The sequence below is a fragment of the Prenolepis imparis genome, unplaced genomic scaffold, assembly GCF_030444845.1.
Source record: "Prenolepis imparis isolate NDT839.2.m4 unplaced genomic scaffold, iyPreImpa1.0 SCAF_6, whole genome shotgun sequence".
NCBI classification, from domain to species: domain Eukaryota; kingdom Metazoa; phylum Arthropoda; class Insecta; order Hymenoptera; family Formicidae; genus Prenolepis; species Prenolepis imparis.
In genome coordinates, this window is record NW_028141164.1 from 11,341,906 (window position 1) to 11,364,023 (window position 22,118).

Genomic DNA, 22,118 nt, shown 5'->3' on the forward strand with positions numbered 1-22,118 from the left:
GATGGCACGGGAAACCACGTCAATGTTACTGCACGCCATTATCCGATTCTACCGCAACCGTAACAGAGCGACGGGATCAAAAGCGTCGCTGGCATCGCGTCGCATTGTGCAACAAATCCTGCACATTCAATATTTGCGATGCACTCCACGTGCAGTATCGCGATGTCACGTATACGAATTGGCAGTTTCGTTGTATAACGTAATGTCTCGCAGTTCCAAAACGACGATCTCAGATAGTATGTGTCTGTCTGTATGTGTGTTCTCAATGAGTAGTCTGGATGCGACATAGAGAACGAATGTCTCGCGTCATCTTAAAGCGGAAACTACATACGCATTGCATTCAATCTTCGCTAGCAGTTATATCTAATTTCATTAAGTTGTGTAACACAGTAATTTTCTGTTCCTTTTTTTTAAGTAGAATACACGAGAAGTGGCTCCTCGTTTCAGTAAATACTATATACTTTCGATTTCACAGTCTCGAATAAATTAAATAGAAAAATTATTTTTCTTGGACAAATAATCGAAACACTTATTATTTAGCCATATTTTTAATCTCCATATTTTTATCTTTCTTCGGATACTGTATTAATTAATAATATGGTCCGAGTTTATCCTATGGACAAAGTTCAAAGGAAGTAATTACTTGATTATAAAAGATTTATCTTTTGCTATTTCTATACAAAGTAAAATTCCGTCTGTATAAAGAATAAAGATCAAAAGTAGAAATAACTTGCGCAAGTATCACTTATGCAGTTGTAGTTCGTGAAGCTGACCGCATACGAGAGACTCCTTTATGATACGATATCTACATTTCGCATATGAAATGTGCAGAATTGCTCGCAGAATGCAGCAATAACATACCTGCAGAAGATGAAGATCCATGCCGGCGTGCGGCGCGGCAACAGGAAACAAAGCGACTCCATGATCGATCTTGATCGGCTGTACGGGCTTGTAGGAGTCCAAATCAAGATGATAGTCGTTCTCATCGCATTCCTCCGCCATGTACGTTTGCTCGATCGCAGTCGTGTGAACGCTCAGGGTGCGATGAAGGGAGCCTGTAGTCGCGTCTCTGCCACGAGCATGCCGATGCTTAAAAAAAAAAAAAAAATTCCTTGTTAGATTAAACCATTTATCGAAAAAATTGCTTTATCAGATGTTTTTTATGTTTTTATTTAAATATCATATTAATTGAGTAAATGAATGAAACAAATTTTTGCATTAGTGAAATCTAGCGTTACATTAACGGTAACGTAATGATATTTACTTGAAGCAAACAAGTTTCTCGTGTGTGTGAAGCTATAGCATATCATTTAATGGAAGATCATAAATAATTGAGAGTTCTGGCTGTATTTTCAATAGCCCTAGAGTTCTTGATAGTTTAAACAAATGGTTCTGCCGATTAAATCAAAGAAAATGTCTAATTGATATGCCAACTTCATGCAGCATATCACTTTGTCCTACGGCATTTTCCTTATCAATATTTATCAGGATTAAAAAAATTTATAGTTCTACACGAGGTGTAAAAAGAGTTCTGCCTTCTAAAAAAAAAAAAAAAAAAAAAATAATTATATATGTATATTGTGTATTTATATTATGTATTTATAAAATATTTTTTTCTAAACTGCACTTTTCTAAACTTTTTTCTAAACTTGTTTATGATATTCAATCGTTTTCAAATTTTCAAAACACCCTGTGTATATATATATACTACACACACACACATGTATGTACATAATTACATAATTTGAATATTTTGTTTTCAGATCAACTTGCTGTGTACTACACCCTGCTATTGCACGTATCGGTGAGTGAGAAATTGTTTATTTTTTAACATTTCTTGGTAATAGGTAATAGGGGTGTGTGAAGCGTCTCATTTCGTGGAAACTCATAAATAATTAAGAATTGTCAACTCTCAACTATTTATGATCTTCCACGAAATGATATGTTAGCTTCACACACACACACACAAGTTTCTCGATTATTAATTTTTTAAACTCATATGAGATGGAATATGGAGAAAGCCGTGATTAATGTAGCACATTTATTAGCATAGTCTAGTAGAAATCTTTGTGAAGTGACAGTTTATCGCGGGAACACTTCGTCTTACCTTGTGAAAGAGGGCGACTTTGTCGAGAATGGAATTTGTGTCGTGTACTATGGGGTTCTCCGGTTTGTTCGAGGAGCCGGTAGTCCTCGAACTCCATCCCGACGGCGTCTCTGTGTTACTCTCGACGGCGATCCTGGCGGCCGGCGCAGACAAAGGCACGTGTTCTTGAGGTTCGCTCTTCTTAACGCTAGCACGTGGTGACTCGCGATTTTCTCTAAACTCGAACTGAGGCTGAAACATCGTGAGCCAAGACGATAAGTCGTCGGAAGTTTCGATTAAAATATTTGCAAAATTTATTCATATTATAAAAAAGGCATCGAGTTTTGTGTGACAATTATAATTGAGAAAAAAGTAGATATGACATTGTTAAAGTAAAACAAACATTTTTTTTAAATAAAAGAGCATAAATCTTGGAAAGAAAGTATTGAATTAGAATATATACATAATTTATTTCGATGTTTTCACTTCAAATAATGATAAAAATGCTATGATTTGAGAATATATAGTTTTATTTTTTTTTACAGTATTTTTCATATATTTTAAATTTAATCTATTTTTGTGTTTATTCTATACATTTTGATTATAATGAAAAATAAGAGGAAACTAGATCAAAACGTATCTTGATTAGTATATCTGTATATGTCATTTATATATTGATGCATCACGATAATATGTTAAATGAATATCTAATGAATATGTATCTCGCGTTTATGTGATAGAAAAGAAATTGAGAGTACCAAGTTTATGAAAATTATCATCAACAATATATTTAAAGTAGCTACAATGTACATGAAATTAGTTTTACATGACGTAATGTAACGCAATCTAATGTAATGTGCAAGCAAATGCAGACAGAAATCTAGCGATAAGAGGGGTATAATGATCGCAGGTATATTAGGTTGTTCGTTATCGCGATATGCGTGTGAGATGAACATATTATATGAAATTACGTCAGGATTAAAATGCATGATATATATCACAAACTACGGGAAACATCTAATATGTATAAATTCATCCGTACCGGTTTCAGGGTGACATAACGTTTCATAATTTGGAGTACAGAATTTCGCGAGAATTTAAAATATTCGTATATATGTTATTATACCATTTTACGTGATAACAACGCTTTGAAGGAACTAGCGATAAGATATTGTTCATTTCAAGGATGCCCGATTCGATAATCCGAGTAACGAAGCTCTCTTTGTATGTCCAAAGGAAGCTTGACTTTCGAGAATCGATAGTTTAGGACTTTGTCTCGAGATGCACCCTCGAAATCTCACGTGTTCATCAACAGGAGCACTGGGCGGCTCTTTAGATCTCGATGAGTGGTAACATGTGAAGGGCTCTTTCGCAAACGTAAATTCTTCTCGACGATCTTGTAATTATAAGTGGCACTGAGAAACTTGAGAGAGATAATGATTCGTCCTATTTCTAATATTCTGATTTTAATATATATTCTATTATTCCTAGAATTTCCCTATTAATTTACATGCGTTTCGTAAACGTGCAATAAAATTAATTAATTCTAATTAATAAATAATTTTTAATTTTAATTAAACAATTTTTTATTAACAAACTCTAATAATATATTACATTAATAAAATCGTTCTCTTTTTTTTTGGCATTTTTCTTCTCTCGTATATCACGTATTAACTGTACACACATGAATTGAAAAAAATTATTGCTTAATTTATTTTCCTTTTAATAGTGAGATGTTTAAATCGAATTAATACAAATAATGCGTACAAGAGGATAATTGTTTACAAACTGATTTGGCTTCTATAACGCGCGCTCGAAGCGATAGCGAGAACTTTAATGCGGCTTATTATCCAATAATATATTGGATATTGTTCCACGATACCGCGTCAGAAGGTGAATGCTGTTTCGCTTTATCGCGCCTTGCTACTAGCTGATCGATTCGCCGTCGAACAGCATCGTCGCTAAGTCGCGCGATCCAAATTGCAAACATGCCGAAGCCCTCGGGGAATACGCTTGAGAGTAGGATAATCCGAATACATCTTGTTCGACTTGCTCCCAGCAAGGAAAATATATTCGATGTTAATTTGGTTCTTGTGGAGAAGATAGAGAAATCTGCTCGTCGCGTAGAACGACAGCCTGTACTTTTTTTTTTATTGAAAATCGACCTGGCCACCGTGGCAAATAAGGGAGGCGAGAAAATGCGGGAGGATTAACGTTTAAATTTAAAGGGTCGGAGAATATTTCGTATCGTGAAAATTTTACTTTAGGAAGGATCCGCTTTAAGGAATATAAGATATTAATTTAGTATCCCCCTTGAGGTTATATCTCAAAATGAGACTTTCTTTTTAGAAATGTCTTATCTCTCTCTTTAGAGATACAAAATATTCTTTCTTAGTTTATATTTAAAACGGAGAAAGATCGTTTCTCTTAATCGTTTCTTTAAAAAAAAGTTTAATTTGTATGTATTTTAAGAGTATTTTATATTGTTGCAATGTGTGTTGATTACTTCTCAAAGACTTACAGTTAGTATCTAATCAAAATTTTAAGATTTCAAGTGACTAATTTTTAAGATTTATAATTAACTAAAATGTTTTAAAAAAATGTCGGTTGACATAACTTTTTTTTCTTAAATATTCATAAAACGAAATAATATTTGTAAAACAGTAGTTCTATCGCGTGTTAATGGAGTAGTACGCGCTCTTTTATAACAAACAAAATTAATGGCATAACACAATTTAAATTAATGGAATTTTTCATATGAAGGTCTCTTGTACGTTCAATTTATCATTGTTTCCCCGGTATATGTATTCGTTTATAATATTTTTCTTGCCCTTATTCGTAAATAATAACGCGAATACGTAGCGGTGTGAGAGAGAAAGACACATGTATATACAATACTGGTCTTTTAAAATTTAAAGTTCGAGAATATCTGTGGGGCGGACGTGATGCTGGATGAGCAAACTGACTTTCGCAGTGTCTGTTGCTTAACCTTCTCTCACTGTCCTCCTTTCCCATTCTCTACCCCCTGAGGTATACATTTACGTGCCGATGAGCAACGGGGCGACCAGAAACACGGAGGGATAACAGAGCGATGCACATCGGCTTGGCATACATCTTAGTACCGCGCCGATGTCGATTTGAAATTCTATCTGCGAGCTGCGGCATCCCATGCCGTGAATATGTCCGGTTGGCTTCTAGAGATAATCTTCTAGAGAGATAGAAAAGGAGAAGGGGGGAAGAGAACGCGACAATAAGATAAGATTAATTTAAACTGCATCTTGGATAGTCACGAGACAAAGCGTGTCGTTTACTTTGCTCCTACAATATCGATCGATGTTGTCGTACTTAATCGAATGTAATTAATGATTAGCCTAGCAAGATGCAAATGATTGCTTTGCAAATTGCTTACCTTTGCAGAAGTACATTTTGTGTACATTTTGTACTATCAAAGCTTAAATTTTTTTATTAGGATATAATAATTAATATATAATTGCATCTCATTTGTTACATTCGCGTATATTGAAAATTACATTCATTTATCTCGAAAAAGATATAAATAATAATTTTTCTAAACACTGATCTACGAACAGATTTTCACAATATATTATAACTTTGTCTTATCTAATTTTACTATTATTTGTAATGTGAAATTTTAATTTGAAAATCTTCATGAAAATTTCTATTATTTACCGTCATTTAAAGATTACACAATTTTGAGAAAAACGCTGAAAGGTCGACGTTTAACAGCTGATAGATGTTGACAGTTCCTGTCATCGAAAATATTGCGAATTTTGGGGGAAAAAAAAACGTTACAAATTAATCTTACAAGAATTTTCGCAATAGAACGATTCATATCTTTTTCGAAAGAAACGCTTTACACTGTAACTTCGCACATTGGAATCCACACGAGTAGAAAGTCTAATTACAATTACGCGGTGCCAAATGCGTGCTTTTAACTTTCAACGGCCAGGGGGATTCCGTGGACTCGTTGCGCAAGTTAACTTTCATGAGCTACTCTTAGAAGCAGTGATTTTCGTTGCGGGAGCACAACGTGTGTTTGCTCTCACCGTCAAATAGCGTGACGCTATAAAAGGCGAGGAAGACGCGGCTATTCTGTTCCCCGATGATGATCGTTAGCGACAAGAGCAAGTAGTTTCCGCCGGCCTACAACCATCGTAGCTGCTGGAGGCCGATAGAAACCCCTTTCCTTGTCGTTTTTATGGCTCAACCTCCGCCACCGCTCTTCCGTTACGGTGCTATTCTTCGTAAAAAGCTCGTCGAAGAATTTCTTTGCGCGATTCTCGGCGATTGCGCTCAAAATCATCTTGCTTGAAGCACAAACTATTTCTCTTCCATGATTCAAGAGCTTTCTTGCGTCAGTTTTCTAATAAATTGTTGGTGAGATTGTGTTTTTTTTATAAATTGTTAATTATTAAGAAATATAACAATTTATTTAAGCTTCATGAAACAAAATTGAATGCCTTTTATAATCTGATTTTATCTTAAGAAACTATCTTTTCAAGTGAAACTTTCGCAAACTTAGATATGCAGGCCTCTTTAAGTTCTGACATAAATTTTCTTATTTGTTCTAATTTCTTATCAGTGCCTTTTCTTCAGATGAATTCACTACAACAAAGTTGCTATCTTTTGACATAACGTATAGTAGTGACGGGACAGAGAGTAAATTTGCCGTATCATTGTCCTTCGTCTACTTTCTCGGTTTTGCAGTCTTGGTTGTGATGCACTCGAAGAGATACGTCGAATTTTATCGGTGAACTATTTTGGCCGATTGCCAAAATATACGTGGATTCTTTCAAAAGTGTTCCATTATTTACCATCTCCTCGATTCTTTTTTTCGGCACATATATCGGCGTATCTCGCTTGATATGAATCGATAAAAAAACAAAACTCTTTGATTAATTGTCAGATGGCATATTCTATCAAAATAATTAATCTTCTGCTCGATGAGTGCACCAATCTTGTATTGTCGAATCGTCATCTTGCGTTGACGTGATCTTCTCAGCGGAAAGGTAGCATCCAAAATTACACTCGATAAATTATTCGGCGTTTAAAAAGGGCGAAAGCTAATACGAGCCGCTAATGTGTAGCATTTAACAGAGTGTGTTTATTTAAATGATGTAGCTCTATTTAACGGCAACGTAGAACATTTATTCGTGCAAATGTGTTTTTTTTTTATTTTTACACTCAAAGTTGCACACAAAATGCGTTCTATAAATAACGAGTAAAACATATTCCTTGTTAAAATTTACCTTTGCTCCGCAATAAATAACATCTCGTAGCTCGCGCAGGAAGGCTCCGAAAAATGGCACCACAGGACATTCCGGCATCGCGAGAGCGCGAGCGAGCGCACGCTCATATTCGGAAGACAAAAGGGCGGAGGAGAGATATTCCATAACCGGTATAGGCTCGTTCACGCTATGCCAAAATGGCTTTAGCTTGTTGGACCTAAAACAAAGATAACACATATGTTCCCGATTAGACGAGAGATATTTCGTCTTTAGACATACAATTAAAGAGTAAACAGCTGACGATACAAATTTGTTTTGTTATTTCTCAAGTAATTATAACACACTATATACATATTAAGTATATGATCATTTAAATTGTAAAACACGTAAACGATTTAATGGATAAATCGTTGGTTAAGAGATTAGCGGATATAACTTATAAATGAGATTTAATACTTTGACTTTGTAATACTCAATTGAAGTAACAACGTTAATTCCTACTTAATATCTCAATCTTACACCAACATTGTATTGTGGTTTACCCTTTGCAGAATTACTAAGCTTAAGTTTAGTTAAGGTTAACTTCAGCAGTTAATGCTGCACTAAAAGTATTTATTAGTCGAATACGAAATTAATTTGGAAGGAAGGGATTGGAACTAAAATAAGTATTTTTTTCTGCTAGAAAAGAAAACAAAATTTTTTCTTCGAAATAATAGATAATTTATTATTATAAATTTGCTCTAAATAATTTATGTTTGTTATTGTACATATATTCACAAATCTTTTGTTTTATTTTTTATTAAAGTGAGAATTAAAGCTACAAATGTTCATTCTTTCTGTAGAAAAAAAAATTGTCAAGTCTTATTTCTTAAATTTTCACGTGTTAAACGCTTATATTAAATTGAAAGATCAATATTTCAGAAACGACGGAATTATTGAGAAAACGTTGAATCGCGTCAACTATAGCTTAGCACATCGTAAACGTGCATCGATATAATTACGACAGTTTACATTTACGTATACGATTCAAAATTAAGCCGGCTCGATGCTTCAACCAGTATCCGGATGCAACAACATGTCGCGCGTTCTATGCAAACAGTTTCCTCCGTTTCGCATATTAGCGGTCGTTGAAAATCGAGAAACGTTTATTACTACGGCGTTAATTATCTTCCCTCTTTAAGCGTACTCTCGTAGTGGCGCAGAGCTCTGGGTATATAGCTTCGAATGGTTGCCCGGTTGAAAATGTTTCCGAGTAACGTAGGACAGTTAGCTGGCTCTGCTACGGTCGTACTAAAACGATACTCGCGCGCACGAAACTTTTATCTTCTCATTCGCAGGACGACGAGCACAGGATGTGTAGCTTTACAGTGGTCTCGGGCAATAAAAAGTATTTTATTTCCGCGCCGCTTTTTCCGATGGTGTAACAAACGTAAAGGTTTTCCGCCATGCCACTTAAGGCAAAATTCGTTCGTTCCTTTCGCGGACCGAGTATAAAAGGCACACGGCGACATTTAATGACGACGAGCGTCGTTATCCGCGAAAAGGATACGAGGAGTGATGACCGAACGGGGGGGACGTAAAACGTCGAGGCTGCGGATAAAATCCCTTTTCTCCCCTTTGGAAATTTCTATTATCAGTGATGTTACGCTCATCGGCAATTTCCTCCGCAGTTTCCGAGTCGTCGATTGGAACGGTCGATAGTTATTATAGGTATTTCGGTTAGGGTCAGCAACTACCGATATATCGAGATATATATATGTATGTACACATATAGTAGTAGTACATTTTATTACAATTGTATATTACCGGCGACAAAGATCGGTTAAAAATTTATCAACGGGGCGCGAGGAAGTCAATCTCTCTGAATTCTTCAAGTGGAAATAAAGTTCCGATCCTCCTTTCTTTCCCCCTCTTTCCCCGTACTTTCTTCTCTATGAGAATAAATTTCTGAGAGATATTTACAACGCAGAGAGGACGTTTCCTCCATTTATATTTGCGCGTGGAACATCGGGATCAGAATTTCCAAGCATATTTTTCATTATATAGTTTTGGAATTGACAAGAAACCTAATAAAGCATTCTGCTTCAGAGATGTCTGATAGATACAAAGAGCTTGTCCCTCGTACGAAAATCTCTTCAAATATTTTTCCCTCTTCAAATAACAATATTTCACACATTGGCCATGAATAATTAAACTGTTATTAAGGAAAAATTAAAATTCTAAATTAAAATTAAAAAAAGTATGCGAAAAAAGAAAAAAAAACTTAGGATATACCTATGCTATAGCATAAAAAGCATAAAAAGATATAAATGCATTAATGATCATTTTACACGCTCGATTTAAAGACGAATTTAATTACATAATTAAGGTAATGTATCGTGTAAAAATATTGATTGATATCACAAATTAATTCAATCAAAATATCGATTATTTTCTAGGTAGATAGACACAGATGTTTTTGATACGGCATATATCTTTATACACCTTCATATATATATATATATATATTTTTTTTAGCCACGTATAATGATGTAATTAAAAAAAAAACAATGCAAAATGCAATCTCAGAAAGTTTCATTCGCAAACGGATTCGCGAACAAAAACTTCAATAAAAGGCGCCCTTTGACGCTTAGGTACGATAACATAAAATACGATGATTAATCAAATTTCCTCAGTCAGGAGCTCCTTTCAAAGGGGCGATACGTTTTCAAATACTTTTTACGCGAGATGTTCTTTGAAACTTTAAAAGTTCAACATGCGAATATATCGCTTTGTACTTTTTTTCGCGGCGCTTCTCTCACGCCGGGCGAGAATTAATTGTTAAATAGGATAGGAGAACGATTTTACGGAAGAATGCGCAAGTTGCTTGTACTCTCTCGTTGATCTCTGAGAAATTAATGACACACATTCATTACGCGAATTTACTTTTCAACGCGAGATTATCCCGTTCTCCTCACGAGGCATCGGATTGAAAGAGGTCGCAGTTCCGAAAGAACTCCCTCGCGAAATAATGCGATTACGTCGTTCAATCGTTTCGGGACATGGGCAGAGCATCGGGTTGAGAAACATTCGTAGAATGAACTGTGTAGTGCTCGATAAAATTTTTATAGAATGCTCTCAATAAAGCGAATTGTCACGAAAAGTCACTTTGGCTCGCGACAAAGCACTAATCCTATACCAAAAGATATATATATATATATATATATATATATATATATATATAATAATATAATTTTTAAATTTAGTGAATTCAACAGAGGAAATATTTTTACACGATACATTACCTTAATTATGTAATTAAATTCGTCTTTAAATCGAGCGTGTAAAATGATCATTAATGCATTTATATCTTTTTATGCTTTTTATGCTAAAGCATATATCCTAAGTTTTTTTTTCTTTTTTCGCATACTTTTTTAAATTTAAATTTAGAATTTTAATTTTTCCTTAATAACAGTTTAATTATTCATGGCCAATTTTTGTTTATGAATATTAAATATCTAGATGCTCTCATCTCAATTTAGATTGTTATCGCTCTAAAGTTTACTGACCGAAATATTATTTAAATTAATATAAACAAATAGGAAGCAATCTCTAGTAAATATCTATAGATACAAGTTTTTATCTCTTTTAGTTATGGACTAGAAACTAAAAAACAGAACGGTATATCGATTTTTTAACATCTTTTCTCTAATAAAATATTATGTACATAAATAAATAATTGTTAATGATAATTAATAATTGGGGAAGCATTTTTGAACATCTATCCGATGATTTTTGTTATTATTATCAGATGATATATTTGTCATTTCTTTATCGTTTAATAATGATGTATTTACTATCACTTATTCTGATAAGATAAGTAAAACGTGCAAGATAGTATAGCAAAGTATGGGAACATAGCCTGGAGCAAATCGCATAACATTTATGCGCTAGCGAGTAAAGGGAGTCTGGTATAAGTATTTCAATCAAGCTGCGAACATTCTCCGGTTTCCCGTTTGAAATCCAAGCTCTATTGAAATATATGTATAGCAGAAATAGGTATACGAATCAAGTCAAGAGAGTTCAATACAATTTATATAATACGTTATGTATAATGACGTTAATTTTTCGAGAAAAAATGTGAATCGAGAAAGAGTACATAAAAAATATTTAAATAATAACGCGATGCAATCTGGATAATAGCGAGAAATAATGTATTTGTAATATCGACGGGAAAAGAGATGCGAGATCCTCAAAATATCAGAATTTTATGAAGATGACGTTTAGAGAAAGCAGTTAGAACAAGTATATTTCAATGTTCATAAGGCAAGTCTGCGTAGAGAGATCGAACTATTCGAGAAACACTTGACCCTAATGATCATCATTTTATGAGATGGATATGCATCTCCATAGGAAATCCGTAGTCGAATAGTGACTGTTACGATCGACTGGAAGTTTGAGTGGCCAAGCATCTTTGATCGCTCGTTCGTCACAAATTTTAGATACATGGCTGCAAAAGTATCAAAGATTCCGAAGTAATCAAAGAATATCGTTATTTTCCAGAGATTTAAAGCTCTCTATCAGGATTGGATCTTGTCCAATGAGGTATAATACGTTTGAAGAGTATAATACTTGTTGAATAGTTTTTGATTTACTACCGGAAAGATCTGAATATTTTTTGTGCATCGCTGCTCGCGTTTGATACGAACTTTATTCAGCAAAGAAATTCTCTTGTCATCGTATCAAGCATAGTTTGATCCGATTTCTGAAGATGCGATAAGTTTTTATCGATGAAAATTCGAAACTTTACTCGGTTATATAACAACTAAGAAACTTACTGCCGTCTTACTGTTTTACTTATTATTTACTTACTAACACATGTCTTAATAAAAACACATATATCGTATCTTTTTATATTTTAAAACGAATGAATTTTGCTTTATTAAAGCATGAATGTTTCTCAAGATTGCTTTGCGATGAGAATATTCCGCTTAAACTTTTTAAAATTTTTTTACATTTTTTTTCATAAATAAGAAGATGAGAATTTTAAATTTTCTATTGCTCGTGCATTAAATTTGCAATAAAATTGTTAGAATTGCTGTATGTTTGCGAATATAAACTTCTATTATGATACTCGTGAAAATCTTTCGAAAATGTATACATTTTTACTAATTAGAAGTTAATTTTTCAAAAATTTTAATGAGATTTTTGCAGAACGCAATTATACAATAAGAGATTAAAACTTAATAAAGAAACACTTCTTATCTCTCTTTCCTCTTTATTAAATTATGCGAATATTACCTATAGAGTCTAATTGTCTGTTTTTTTCTGAATTTATTTGCATATTATTTTATTTTATCTTCCAAGTAAGAAAATAATTTTTCTCAGAATGAATAGTTTCATTAGAAAAATTATATTTCATAAATCTTGTTTATCAAAAATGTTAACTAATTTAAATGCATTTTTAATAGATGAATATACATATACAAACGCTTTTAAAATTAAATATTTATTATTTTTCACAAATTAGGACGACAGTTTTCTTTCATAGTTTAATTTTTTATTTACATTATCAATGTTAATTTTATAGTATAATTATTATTTTTGAAATATAATAAGCCCGAATAGAAAAGCAGTTTATTGTTTCAAAAAAATTTAAATTGTAGAAAAATATAAATTCAGAATTACTTTATAGATTGGAAGGAAATAAATTGAACAAGAACGATTTTAGAAGTCGCAATATTATGAATAATATATCTTGAAAAGTTTCAGGAAAGTCTTGAGTTTGGATTAGTGTCGCAAATCTTGTTAGGGATTATATGTTTTACAGATCCTTCCCAAGGACGCGCGCAATTTGTTGAAAATTTTTATTTTCTTTGCTTCAAATTTGTAAAAATTGCACAAATTTAGATAATATAAATAGCGGCATAAATATATAATATTGGTTTTTTTTTACATATGCGTAAAAAGTATAACTTTACAAAAAATAAAAATTCATAAGTAATCCACTATTAAAAATAACAATTCCATTTCAAACTGTTAGCTAAATTGTCTAAGACGATTAACTGGTTAAATATTACGTTACAATTTCATATGCGGTGCATTTATCAAGATATTGCTGAGAGAGAAAGAGAGAGAGCGTGAATTTAATATATTTATAATATTTGAGAGAATTTAAATTATTTTAAAATATAAATTTCTTTAAAAAATCCCTCTAGTAATTTCCACGCGTGTTAATTCAATAAATTAGCTAATTGTAATTGTGACATCGCCTAATTATAGTTACGCGTACACACACGCGTGGCCGAGGCTTAAGTCTTTAATCCGATCGAAATTCGAGGACGCGGTCGTCTCTCGTAATGATCTATCGGTGTCGGCAGCAACTTTGTCCTTGCGGTTAGATGCTTACGCTAGGATGAAGATGGATGGACCGTAATGCGGTCCGAGAACAAGAAATTATATTACGACTTTCGTTGAAGTGCACACAAGGCTGACTTATGGCTCGTAATAAAGTGAATATTGCAGGAAGCGGGAGAGATAGAGCAGTTCAAAGATTGATCTTTTAAGTTAGCAGGATTTAACGTCGACATTCGCCATCGTTAATGGCAGAACGTTACGTATATACTTACTTCAGACCGGCGATTATCTCCATGGCTGAATTAAAGTTTCCGGTATTCCAACAGGTTAGCGCGACGCGTAGAAGACAAGACAGCACCGCTTGTCGTTCTTCTATCGTAGCACCGTTGGTGATCGCTTGGCTGACCCATGTGCTTACCTGATTAACAAATGTGTAATGATGATTATCTCATTTGCCGCAGATCATATATTATCATCACTTTGCATATAATAATTAGAACATATCGACATCTCGATGTCGCCGAACTGAATAATGCACGTCTACGATGCAAGCCGCAATTTTGACAATTCGCATTTATATAATCGTCTAATTTAATAAATGAATAATTCACGATTTTTTCTATTTCTACGGAACGTAATATTTAAACGATATATGCAAATCGTTTTATCAAAATTAACATTACAGATTTTTATTAAATTACAGATACAATTGAAGAAATTTGCAACTTCGCGAAAACTTGCTTTAACGTTCAATTATTAGTTTAGTGACGACAATAGTAAGGATTGAATTATTAAAAATTTAGTTAGTTTATTAGTTTGACTGTTTTTTATTGACTTTTATTTGAGTATAGTTTTATAAAATAAAATAAAAATTATCGCGAAAAAGTTATGAGAACATTGCAGCTCGAGTCACTATAGATTTCATTGAAAAAAAAAAAAACATAATCTTTGTTTGCAAAATAATTATCGACAAGCGGAAGAATTATTTATTCAATTAGTTAACGTGCAATTATTTTCGGACAATCAATATCGTCGGAGAATGTCACTCAGAATTTTCCAATGGTCCTCTATATCCGAGGCTTTTGTTTAGCCCGACGATAAAGAGAACGAATGTGGAAGGAAGAGAAATGGAAAACTCGACGTTTTCAACCTTGGACGAGAATTTAGAGTGGAAAATGGCAGATGGCACGGTGGGTAAGCGAGGTCAAGTGATACCCGCGTGTGCCGCATATGTATATGTACGAGTGGAGTAAGTAGGTGAAAGTGTCGGATGAAAACGTACGGAAAGCCACTCGAGAAGTGGATACCTCATTAAAAGCGGCTGATGAGAGTTTCCGCGAGACTAAAGACCGGGGGTTCTTGGCGTGGAGCTTTCACGATTGTGATTCGCGTCTATTACTACCCTTTACAGAGTACACTACTATTCTTTTTATCACATATATACGTGTATCATATATACGTTATAATAACATTTCGCTTATTAGGGACGAATTTACGGGACACCTTTCGTGTCATTGTTTCTCACGAGACAATTCAAGATGCAAACAGTTAAGGGTATTAATTAGGGAAGAAAGGAGGGGGAGGGACAGAAAGGGAGAGACTAATGTACCTCATTAAAACGCTTGATGAGGATTTGCATGAGCACTGCGGCATCCTCGGTTTTGGTCGAGTCGGTGCTGGGGTTGCTGCAGCTGCTACTCGGCGACGGGGGTGGCCTGGCAGGTGGTTTCTGCGACGTGGTCGAATCCTGCACCACGTGCTTTAGGTACTCGCTCGGCGGTACCTGGTAGAACAGCTGGTATTCGATTTCCGTCAACCTGAGCGCCACCTCCTCGGGGAAGTGCAGCAGCTTGTGCAGATCCTCCAGCTCCTCAGAGCTCTGAGGCGGCTGCGGCTGCGGCCGCTTCTCCAGCTCTGAAATGTTTATTTTAGCTTTGTACTTTTCTCTCTTTTCTTTTCTTCTCTTTTTCTTTTTATACACGATGTAACGTCGAGAAAGAGATGCGTGAAAAATCAATGAAGCTTTTGGGATGGAATGTTATTTTTTACCATTTTTAATCTTATATTTGTTATATATATTAAAGTTATGTTAAAATTGAAGATATTTTCTTATACCAATTCTATTTTTGTAGTTTACTTATCTCATTTCATTGTTACAGTTATATTTTTATTTATATTTAAAGTTTAAAGTTGTAGCGTTATCTTAATCTCTTTGCATTTATATAAAAAGTTATGTAAGATGGGTACTTCAAAATACAGTATATAACTTTCGAGAAAATATGCCAAACTTTTATGCTTCAAATATGACATTATGTATCGAAAGGATAGGATTAAATAGTTTAGCTTTAACAAGAATCTACATAATCATACAAGAAAAATGAGAATATAAGATATAATGTTAAAATATCAAAATGGCATAAAAATAAAGAAGAGATATTCACAGTAAACTTTTCTCTAAAATGATATCATAAGAAATAATATATCAATCCTTCTTTTATATATGTGAGATCACAAAGGGGGGGTTAACCCCCCCCTTGCAAATTAAAAGAAACAGTTTTGCTGAATTTGTTTAAAAAATATAAATAAAGAAAAACAAACATTAAAGAGCTATCGACGTCAGGATCCGCTAGTATATATATATAAGTATAAGATACACTGTAAATTATACTCATTACGCATTCAAGGAGTTAAGTATAGATTAAGTCAGACATAGGACGAAATAATGAGATAATTTCATTGCATGAAAATAATTAGGTGAAATTCTTTATATCTATATAATATATATTATATAGATACAATAAATTTTGCCTAATTATTTTCGTACAACAAAATTATCTCATTATTTCGTCCTATGTGTGACTTAATCTATACTTAATTCCTTGAATGCGTAATGAGTATAATTTACAGTGTATCTTATACATACATATTGTATATATTATATAGATATAAAGAATTTTGCCTAATTATTTTTGTGCAACGAAATTATCTCATCATTTCGTCGTATGTCTGACTTAATCTAAACCTAACTCCTTGAATGCGTAATGAGTATAATTTACAGTGTATTTTATACATATTGTATATATATTATATATATATATATATATATATATATATATATAAAGAATTTCGCCTAATTATTTTCGTGCATGAAATTATATCATTTCATCCTATGTCTGACTTAATCTAAACTTAACTCCTTGAATGCGTAATGAGTATAATTTACAGTGTATCTTATACTTTTATATATATATATTTTATATATATATTAATATATATATAAAAGTGTATAAGATACACTGTAAATTATACTCATTACGCATTCAAGGAGTTAGGTTTAGATTAAGTCAGACATACGACGAAATAATGAGATAATTTCGTTGCATGAAAATAATTAGGTGAAATTTTTTATATCTATATAATATACATACATACATATATATATATATATATATATACATATATATAAAAGTGTAAGATACACTGAAAATTATACTCATTACGCATTCAAGGAGTGAAGTATAGATTAAGTCAGACATAGGATGAAATGATGAGATAATTTCGTTGCACGAGAATAATTAGGCGATATTCTTTATATCTATATAATATATACAATATGTATGTATAAGATACATTGTAAATTATACTCATTATGCATTCAAGGAGTTAAGTATAGATCAAGTCAGACATAGGACAAAATGATGAGATAATTTCGTTGCATGAAAATAATTAGGCGAGAAATTCTTTATATCTATATAATATATATATATATACACTGGTGGGTTAAACCCCCCCCCCCCCCTCTGCAAATTAAAAGAAACAGTTTTGCTGAATTTGTTTAAAAAATATAAATGAAGAAAAACAAACATTAAATAGCTATCGACGTCGTTGATCCTGGAATAAAAGCTAATCATGAAACCAAAAATATTAAATAAAATAATTTTGCACCCCCCCCCCCCATTATCGACGTCAGGATCCGCTAGTGTGTGAGATATATATATTTATATCATATTTTGTGTCAAAGATGTAATATCGAGTCACTATAGATTTTTCAGTGAATAAACTTGAGATACATAATCTTTGTTTGCAAAATGATTATCGAGCAAAAGAATTTATCATTTATCGATTACTTAACGCAATTATTTTCGGCCAGTCAATATCGTCAAAAAATTAATAGCTTATTCATCTGTTCACATATTAAAGTTTTGAAGCATTTCCGGGTAAATTTACATTCAAATTTTACTTGGTTGGCGTTTATAAAAATTTAGTGGACATTATTTTAATATTGTTAAATATTTTTTTTTTTATTCATATCACTCGGCGTAATTATATTCGATATGTCTGCATCAAAATTTATACATTAAATACGTATTTCAATCTGATTGTCTAATGAATCTGCGATATTATTTTTTCATATCCAATTACAAATTTAAATTCAATATTAGTATGATATTTATTAAATTGTCCGAATTACAATTTAAAATATATGAAAATCTGAGATTATTAATAGTGAATATTTGAATCAAAATATTTCACGTAACCGTGCATCTGGACGCTACATAGTTAGTGATTTGTGAAGTTTCGAGCGTACCAATTTGTGAAAGAAACACGGCACTTTTTTATCTATCGTTTAACATTTGCCGCGCAAAAAGGTCAGCTTGATGATAGTTTTTCCCCGACGTGAGCGATGCACAAAATTCGACGCGACCGACGAATAAAAGCATCCTTTTAGGTCTTTGATGAATAATTCCGCGCTGCGGGTATTGGGCTCTCTATCGCTGATGCCCCAAAATAAAAACACAGTTTACGATATTTTGAATTTCGACACCCGGTACTCGAAACAATCTAACAACCACGAGATATAAAATATAAATCAAAGAAAGAAAAGGAATATATGTTTGCGTAATCAGGTTTAGAAATTGAAATTCCATGTTATACGTGTTGTAGATTGTTTTTTAGAAGAAGGAATATATCTTTTTAAAGCAATAATTTTTTTTCAATAAAAAAAAACTTTTATAATATTAATACAAAGAAAAATTTGAAACATGTGCGTATGAAGTTGCCAACAATTTTAAACCTGACCTAGTTCTCTAAAAAAAAAAAAAATATATAAAAATAAAAACGATTAAGAATGCTGCGTCTCGTTAGAATTGAGTACTGACATAATGCATGCTTATGAGACGGCGCAGAATTATGCGAGTGCATTCATTCGTAGTGACATTCGTAGAGCGCCACAGAATAATTCGAGGAATCTCGAATATTGCGACCCTCGTACGTACTTGCCTCCAGCAATGGAATAATATGCAGAAACGCATATTTTTGTTCCGTCGTGCTGGTAGTTATTTTTTTTCTACGTAGGATAATCATATTGTCTAGATGTGTGCCTTGTTGAATTCAAAATTATTTCCAGACTGTCATATAATTTTTTGTGTTTTCGATCTCGCGTTTCTTTTTGAAATAATGCCATTCGGACAAATAACTGCGTATATATATGTCAAAGAAAAACAAAATTCTTTGAAAAAAAAAAAAAAAAATGAAAAATTTATGTGACGGTTATACTTCAGTACTTCGATGCAAGCCTCGGGCGAGATTGAAACAGAAGCTGAAATACAAGCGGATGGAGAGTATCGATAAAACAAAAGAGACAAAAAAGTTTCTACGCTCGTTAGTTTGAACGCAATCTAATATTCGCGGGCAACTAATGTTAAAAAAGTATAGTGAAAATAAAGAAAGGATTTAAGTTATAATCTCCTCAACACGAAATATTTGCAGAAAATCTTTTCAATTTGTGATGTTATTATTATCATTCGCGTATCGATCATCTTTTTTAGAAAGAGACCAAATTATTAGATATGAGAATTTTTTAAAATAATATCTGCAGTAATATCTCCGTGATTAAAATTGCGTGAAAAATTCATCTAGTTCGAGTTAACGATATAAGTAGAACGGTGTTTCACCGCGAGACATTTCCGTCTCATGAAATGCAGTTTCTCGAACAATGTTTGAGGCGGGCATACATCTTAAACGGAGTAATTGCTGATACCGCGATACCGGGACGGTGTTTCTACGCACATTGCTCTTATGCAAGTCGATTATCGTGTGATGTATAGCGCGAGATGGACCGATCTACGTGTACATGCTCGTCCATCAACGTCTTCGTGCAAACCAGGGTCCGCCAAGGATCTTAAGTCCTCGTGCAAACACAAGCCGAGTGTGGACAGAGTAGTCAGAGCCGTGGCGTGTTCCGACGTACGTATGCAGTCAATTGGCGAACCTTATCAGATAGTAGTATGTACGATATAATCCGACGAAGAGATTAATCAACATATCGGATCGAGAACACAAATGGCTATTGCATTATCATAGTGTACATCTATAAAATGAAACCCTGTTTGTTTGCATTTAATCAAATCAATATCCGTCATGTGTATTATAGTATTGGAAAACTTCGGGAAATGAAAAACAACTTATAATACATATCCTTTCATCAGTTTGTTGCTGATCGATCAAATGTTTTCTTTTTTTTTTTTCTATTCCATCTATGTCAGAAATTGATCTTGACAAATATTCCTGCATCTGATAGAGCGAATATTTGACATATAAAAATGCAATATTTTTATAGAAGAGATATTTATTCTTTTTGCAATCTCGTCTACTTAAGTTGACAGGATTTAGTTAGTGAAGCTGTAATAAGACTATTTTGCATATTGTATGCAATTTAATACAAGATAAAAATTTGACAATTTATACACAGAGAGAATTTTCTCTTAGAATTTACCCTGAAAATCATGGTAATCGTGGGACAATATGGTATGGAAAGAATTTTATAAGAATTTCTTTGATTAATATTTATCACAATAAAAATAATATAATTATATAATATTGTGATAGATAACATTTTCAGGGTAAATTCTAAGAGAAAATTCTCTCTGTGTATAAATTGTCAAATTTTTATCTTGTATTAAATTGCATACAATATGCAAAATAGTCTTATTACAGCTTCATTAGCTTGAATTAGGTAAATTCTAAGAGAAAATTCTCTCTGTGTACAACATATTCAATTTAGAATAATATCGAAGAACGATCTATAAATTAATTATTATCTTGAAACGATCTATCACCTTTAAATCACATACTGTGTACTCACTCGCTAGTAGAAGCGATGGCTTCGACAAAAAGAATAGCTTACCTTATCAGGTAATGGTGCGGCCACGTGGGGTGGAGGAAGTGGAAGTGGCTGGGTCTGTCGCGCCGTCGAGGGAGATGTGAGAGCGGCGTTCCACGCTGCTCCGCGAAATCACCGGGATCTGCCGTGGAATTAGTCCGACGAACGGGCCGGGTAATCCCCGCGTAGTTTCGCGGTCTGCATCAGGACGGCTCCATCGGTGTCGAGCCGATCGAAGCCCCCTCTCAAGCCCCTCTTCGTCGGGGCTTCCTTCTCCGCTATCGTCTCGGCGTTCTTCTCAAATCTGGCGACGCATCGACCGTAATCTGAGGGGTAGAGAGAAGCAAAAAAAAGATGAAACGTGAAGTCTCTCTTGGATTTATTATCGAGAGAAAGAGAGAGGAAATAGCAAGGAGCTAAGGGCATCGAGAGAGCGAACGATTTATGGCCCTTCGGCGAATCCACCGAAATTCATTCGAGCGGTCCGCGTCTCGTCTTTCTGCGTGTTCTCAAGAGCGAAATCTCTTCTTTTTTTTTTTTTTTTATCGGAGTCGCGTCGGCAGATTTATCGCCTAGATTTTTAGGAAACGCGTCCGGTTAATGAGCTCGCTTGTCGTGGTTCTCGAGTTTAATATGCGTCGCAGTTGGAAATACTATTAGAATAGCACACTTGGGAAATGGTTTGCGAAAGAAATGTAGATAGAAAGATTTATACGAAATGTCCAGATTTTCTTATTATCTTATTACACTTGTATAATATAACTGGTGAGAAACTGTTAAAGATAAAAATTTCCAGGATTTTAAAATTACTCTTTTATTTTTTTCACACTCACAATCAGTGATTTATATAGATTAATCTATAGAGTGTTTTTCGCTAAGTGCATTTTCCATTAAGGAAAAATCTACTGAAAATTTGCCGCCGAATTAGTTCGAAGAAAGTACGCTTTTAGTCAGAAATATTCTTTGTGTAATAAAAATATACATATATATGTATATATAAATTATTATTAATAGAAATAGTATTAAACATTTTTCAATTATTCCCCAGAATAGATGGCTACTATAATGATTGTCTCTGACTCAAAACACAGCATTTTTTCTCTTTTCGTCGTTGTTTTATGTTAAAGAATAAAAGATTGGCAGATCGCGTTGAAAGAAAAATGCTTTCTAAAGAGAACAGAGAATATCTACCACCAAAGAAATCTAAAGAACAAAAAGAGAATGAGTAGAAATGGTCCCTATTTTCGTTCAAATGAGCTAGCTGGCTTGAAGCCTAATTTGTATT

General features: G+C 33.5%; 1 protein-coding gene and 1 long non-coding RNA gene across 5 annotated transcripts in view; one reads left to right on the top strand and one right to left on the bottom strand.

Moving 5' to 3' along the window:
• LOC145936955 (uncharacterized) overlaps positions 1-22,118 on the top strand; it is a 141,034-nt gene that overhangs the window by 22,678 nt on the left and 96,238 nt on the right. Inside the window, exon 5 of the long non-coding RNA XR_014425455.1 lies at positions 1,764-1,804. This is a non-coding gene — a long non-coding RNA (uncharacterized LOC145936955). The remainder of the gene's footprint in view (positions 1-1,763; positions 1,805-22,118) is intronic.
• LOC145936943 (1-phosphatidylinositol 4,5-bisphosphate phosphodiesterase epsilon-1) overlaps positions 1-22,118 on the bottom strand; it is a 129,768-nt gene that overhangs the window by 18,501 nt on the left and 89,149 nt on the right. For all 4 annotated transcript variants that reach the window (XM_083039625.1, XM_083039627.1, XM_083039624.1 and 1 more), the window contains exons 4-9: positions 20,858-21,159; positions 15,281-15,585; positions 13,944-14,089; positions 7,357-7,552; positions 2,108-2,338; positions 862-1,089 (exon numbers count right to left, since the gene is read on the bottom strand). In XM_083039625.1, the coding sequence (XP_082895751.1) occupies positions 862-1,089; positions 2,108-2,338; positions 7,357-7,552; positions 13,944-14,089; positions 15,281-15,310 (831 nt within the window). In that variant the 5' untranslated portion in view covers positions 15,311-15,585; positions 20,858-21,159. The remainder of the gene's footprint in view (positions 1-861; positions 1,090-2,107; positions 2,339-7,356; positions 7,553-13,943; positions 14,090-15,280; positions 15,586-20,857; positions 21,160-22,118) is intronic.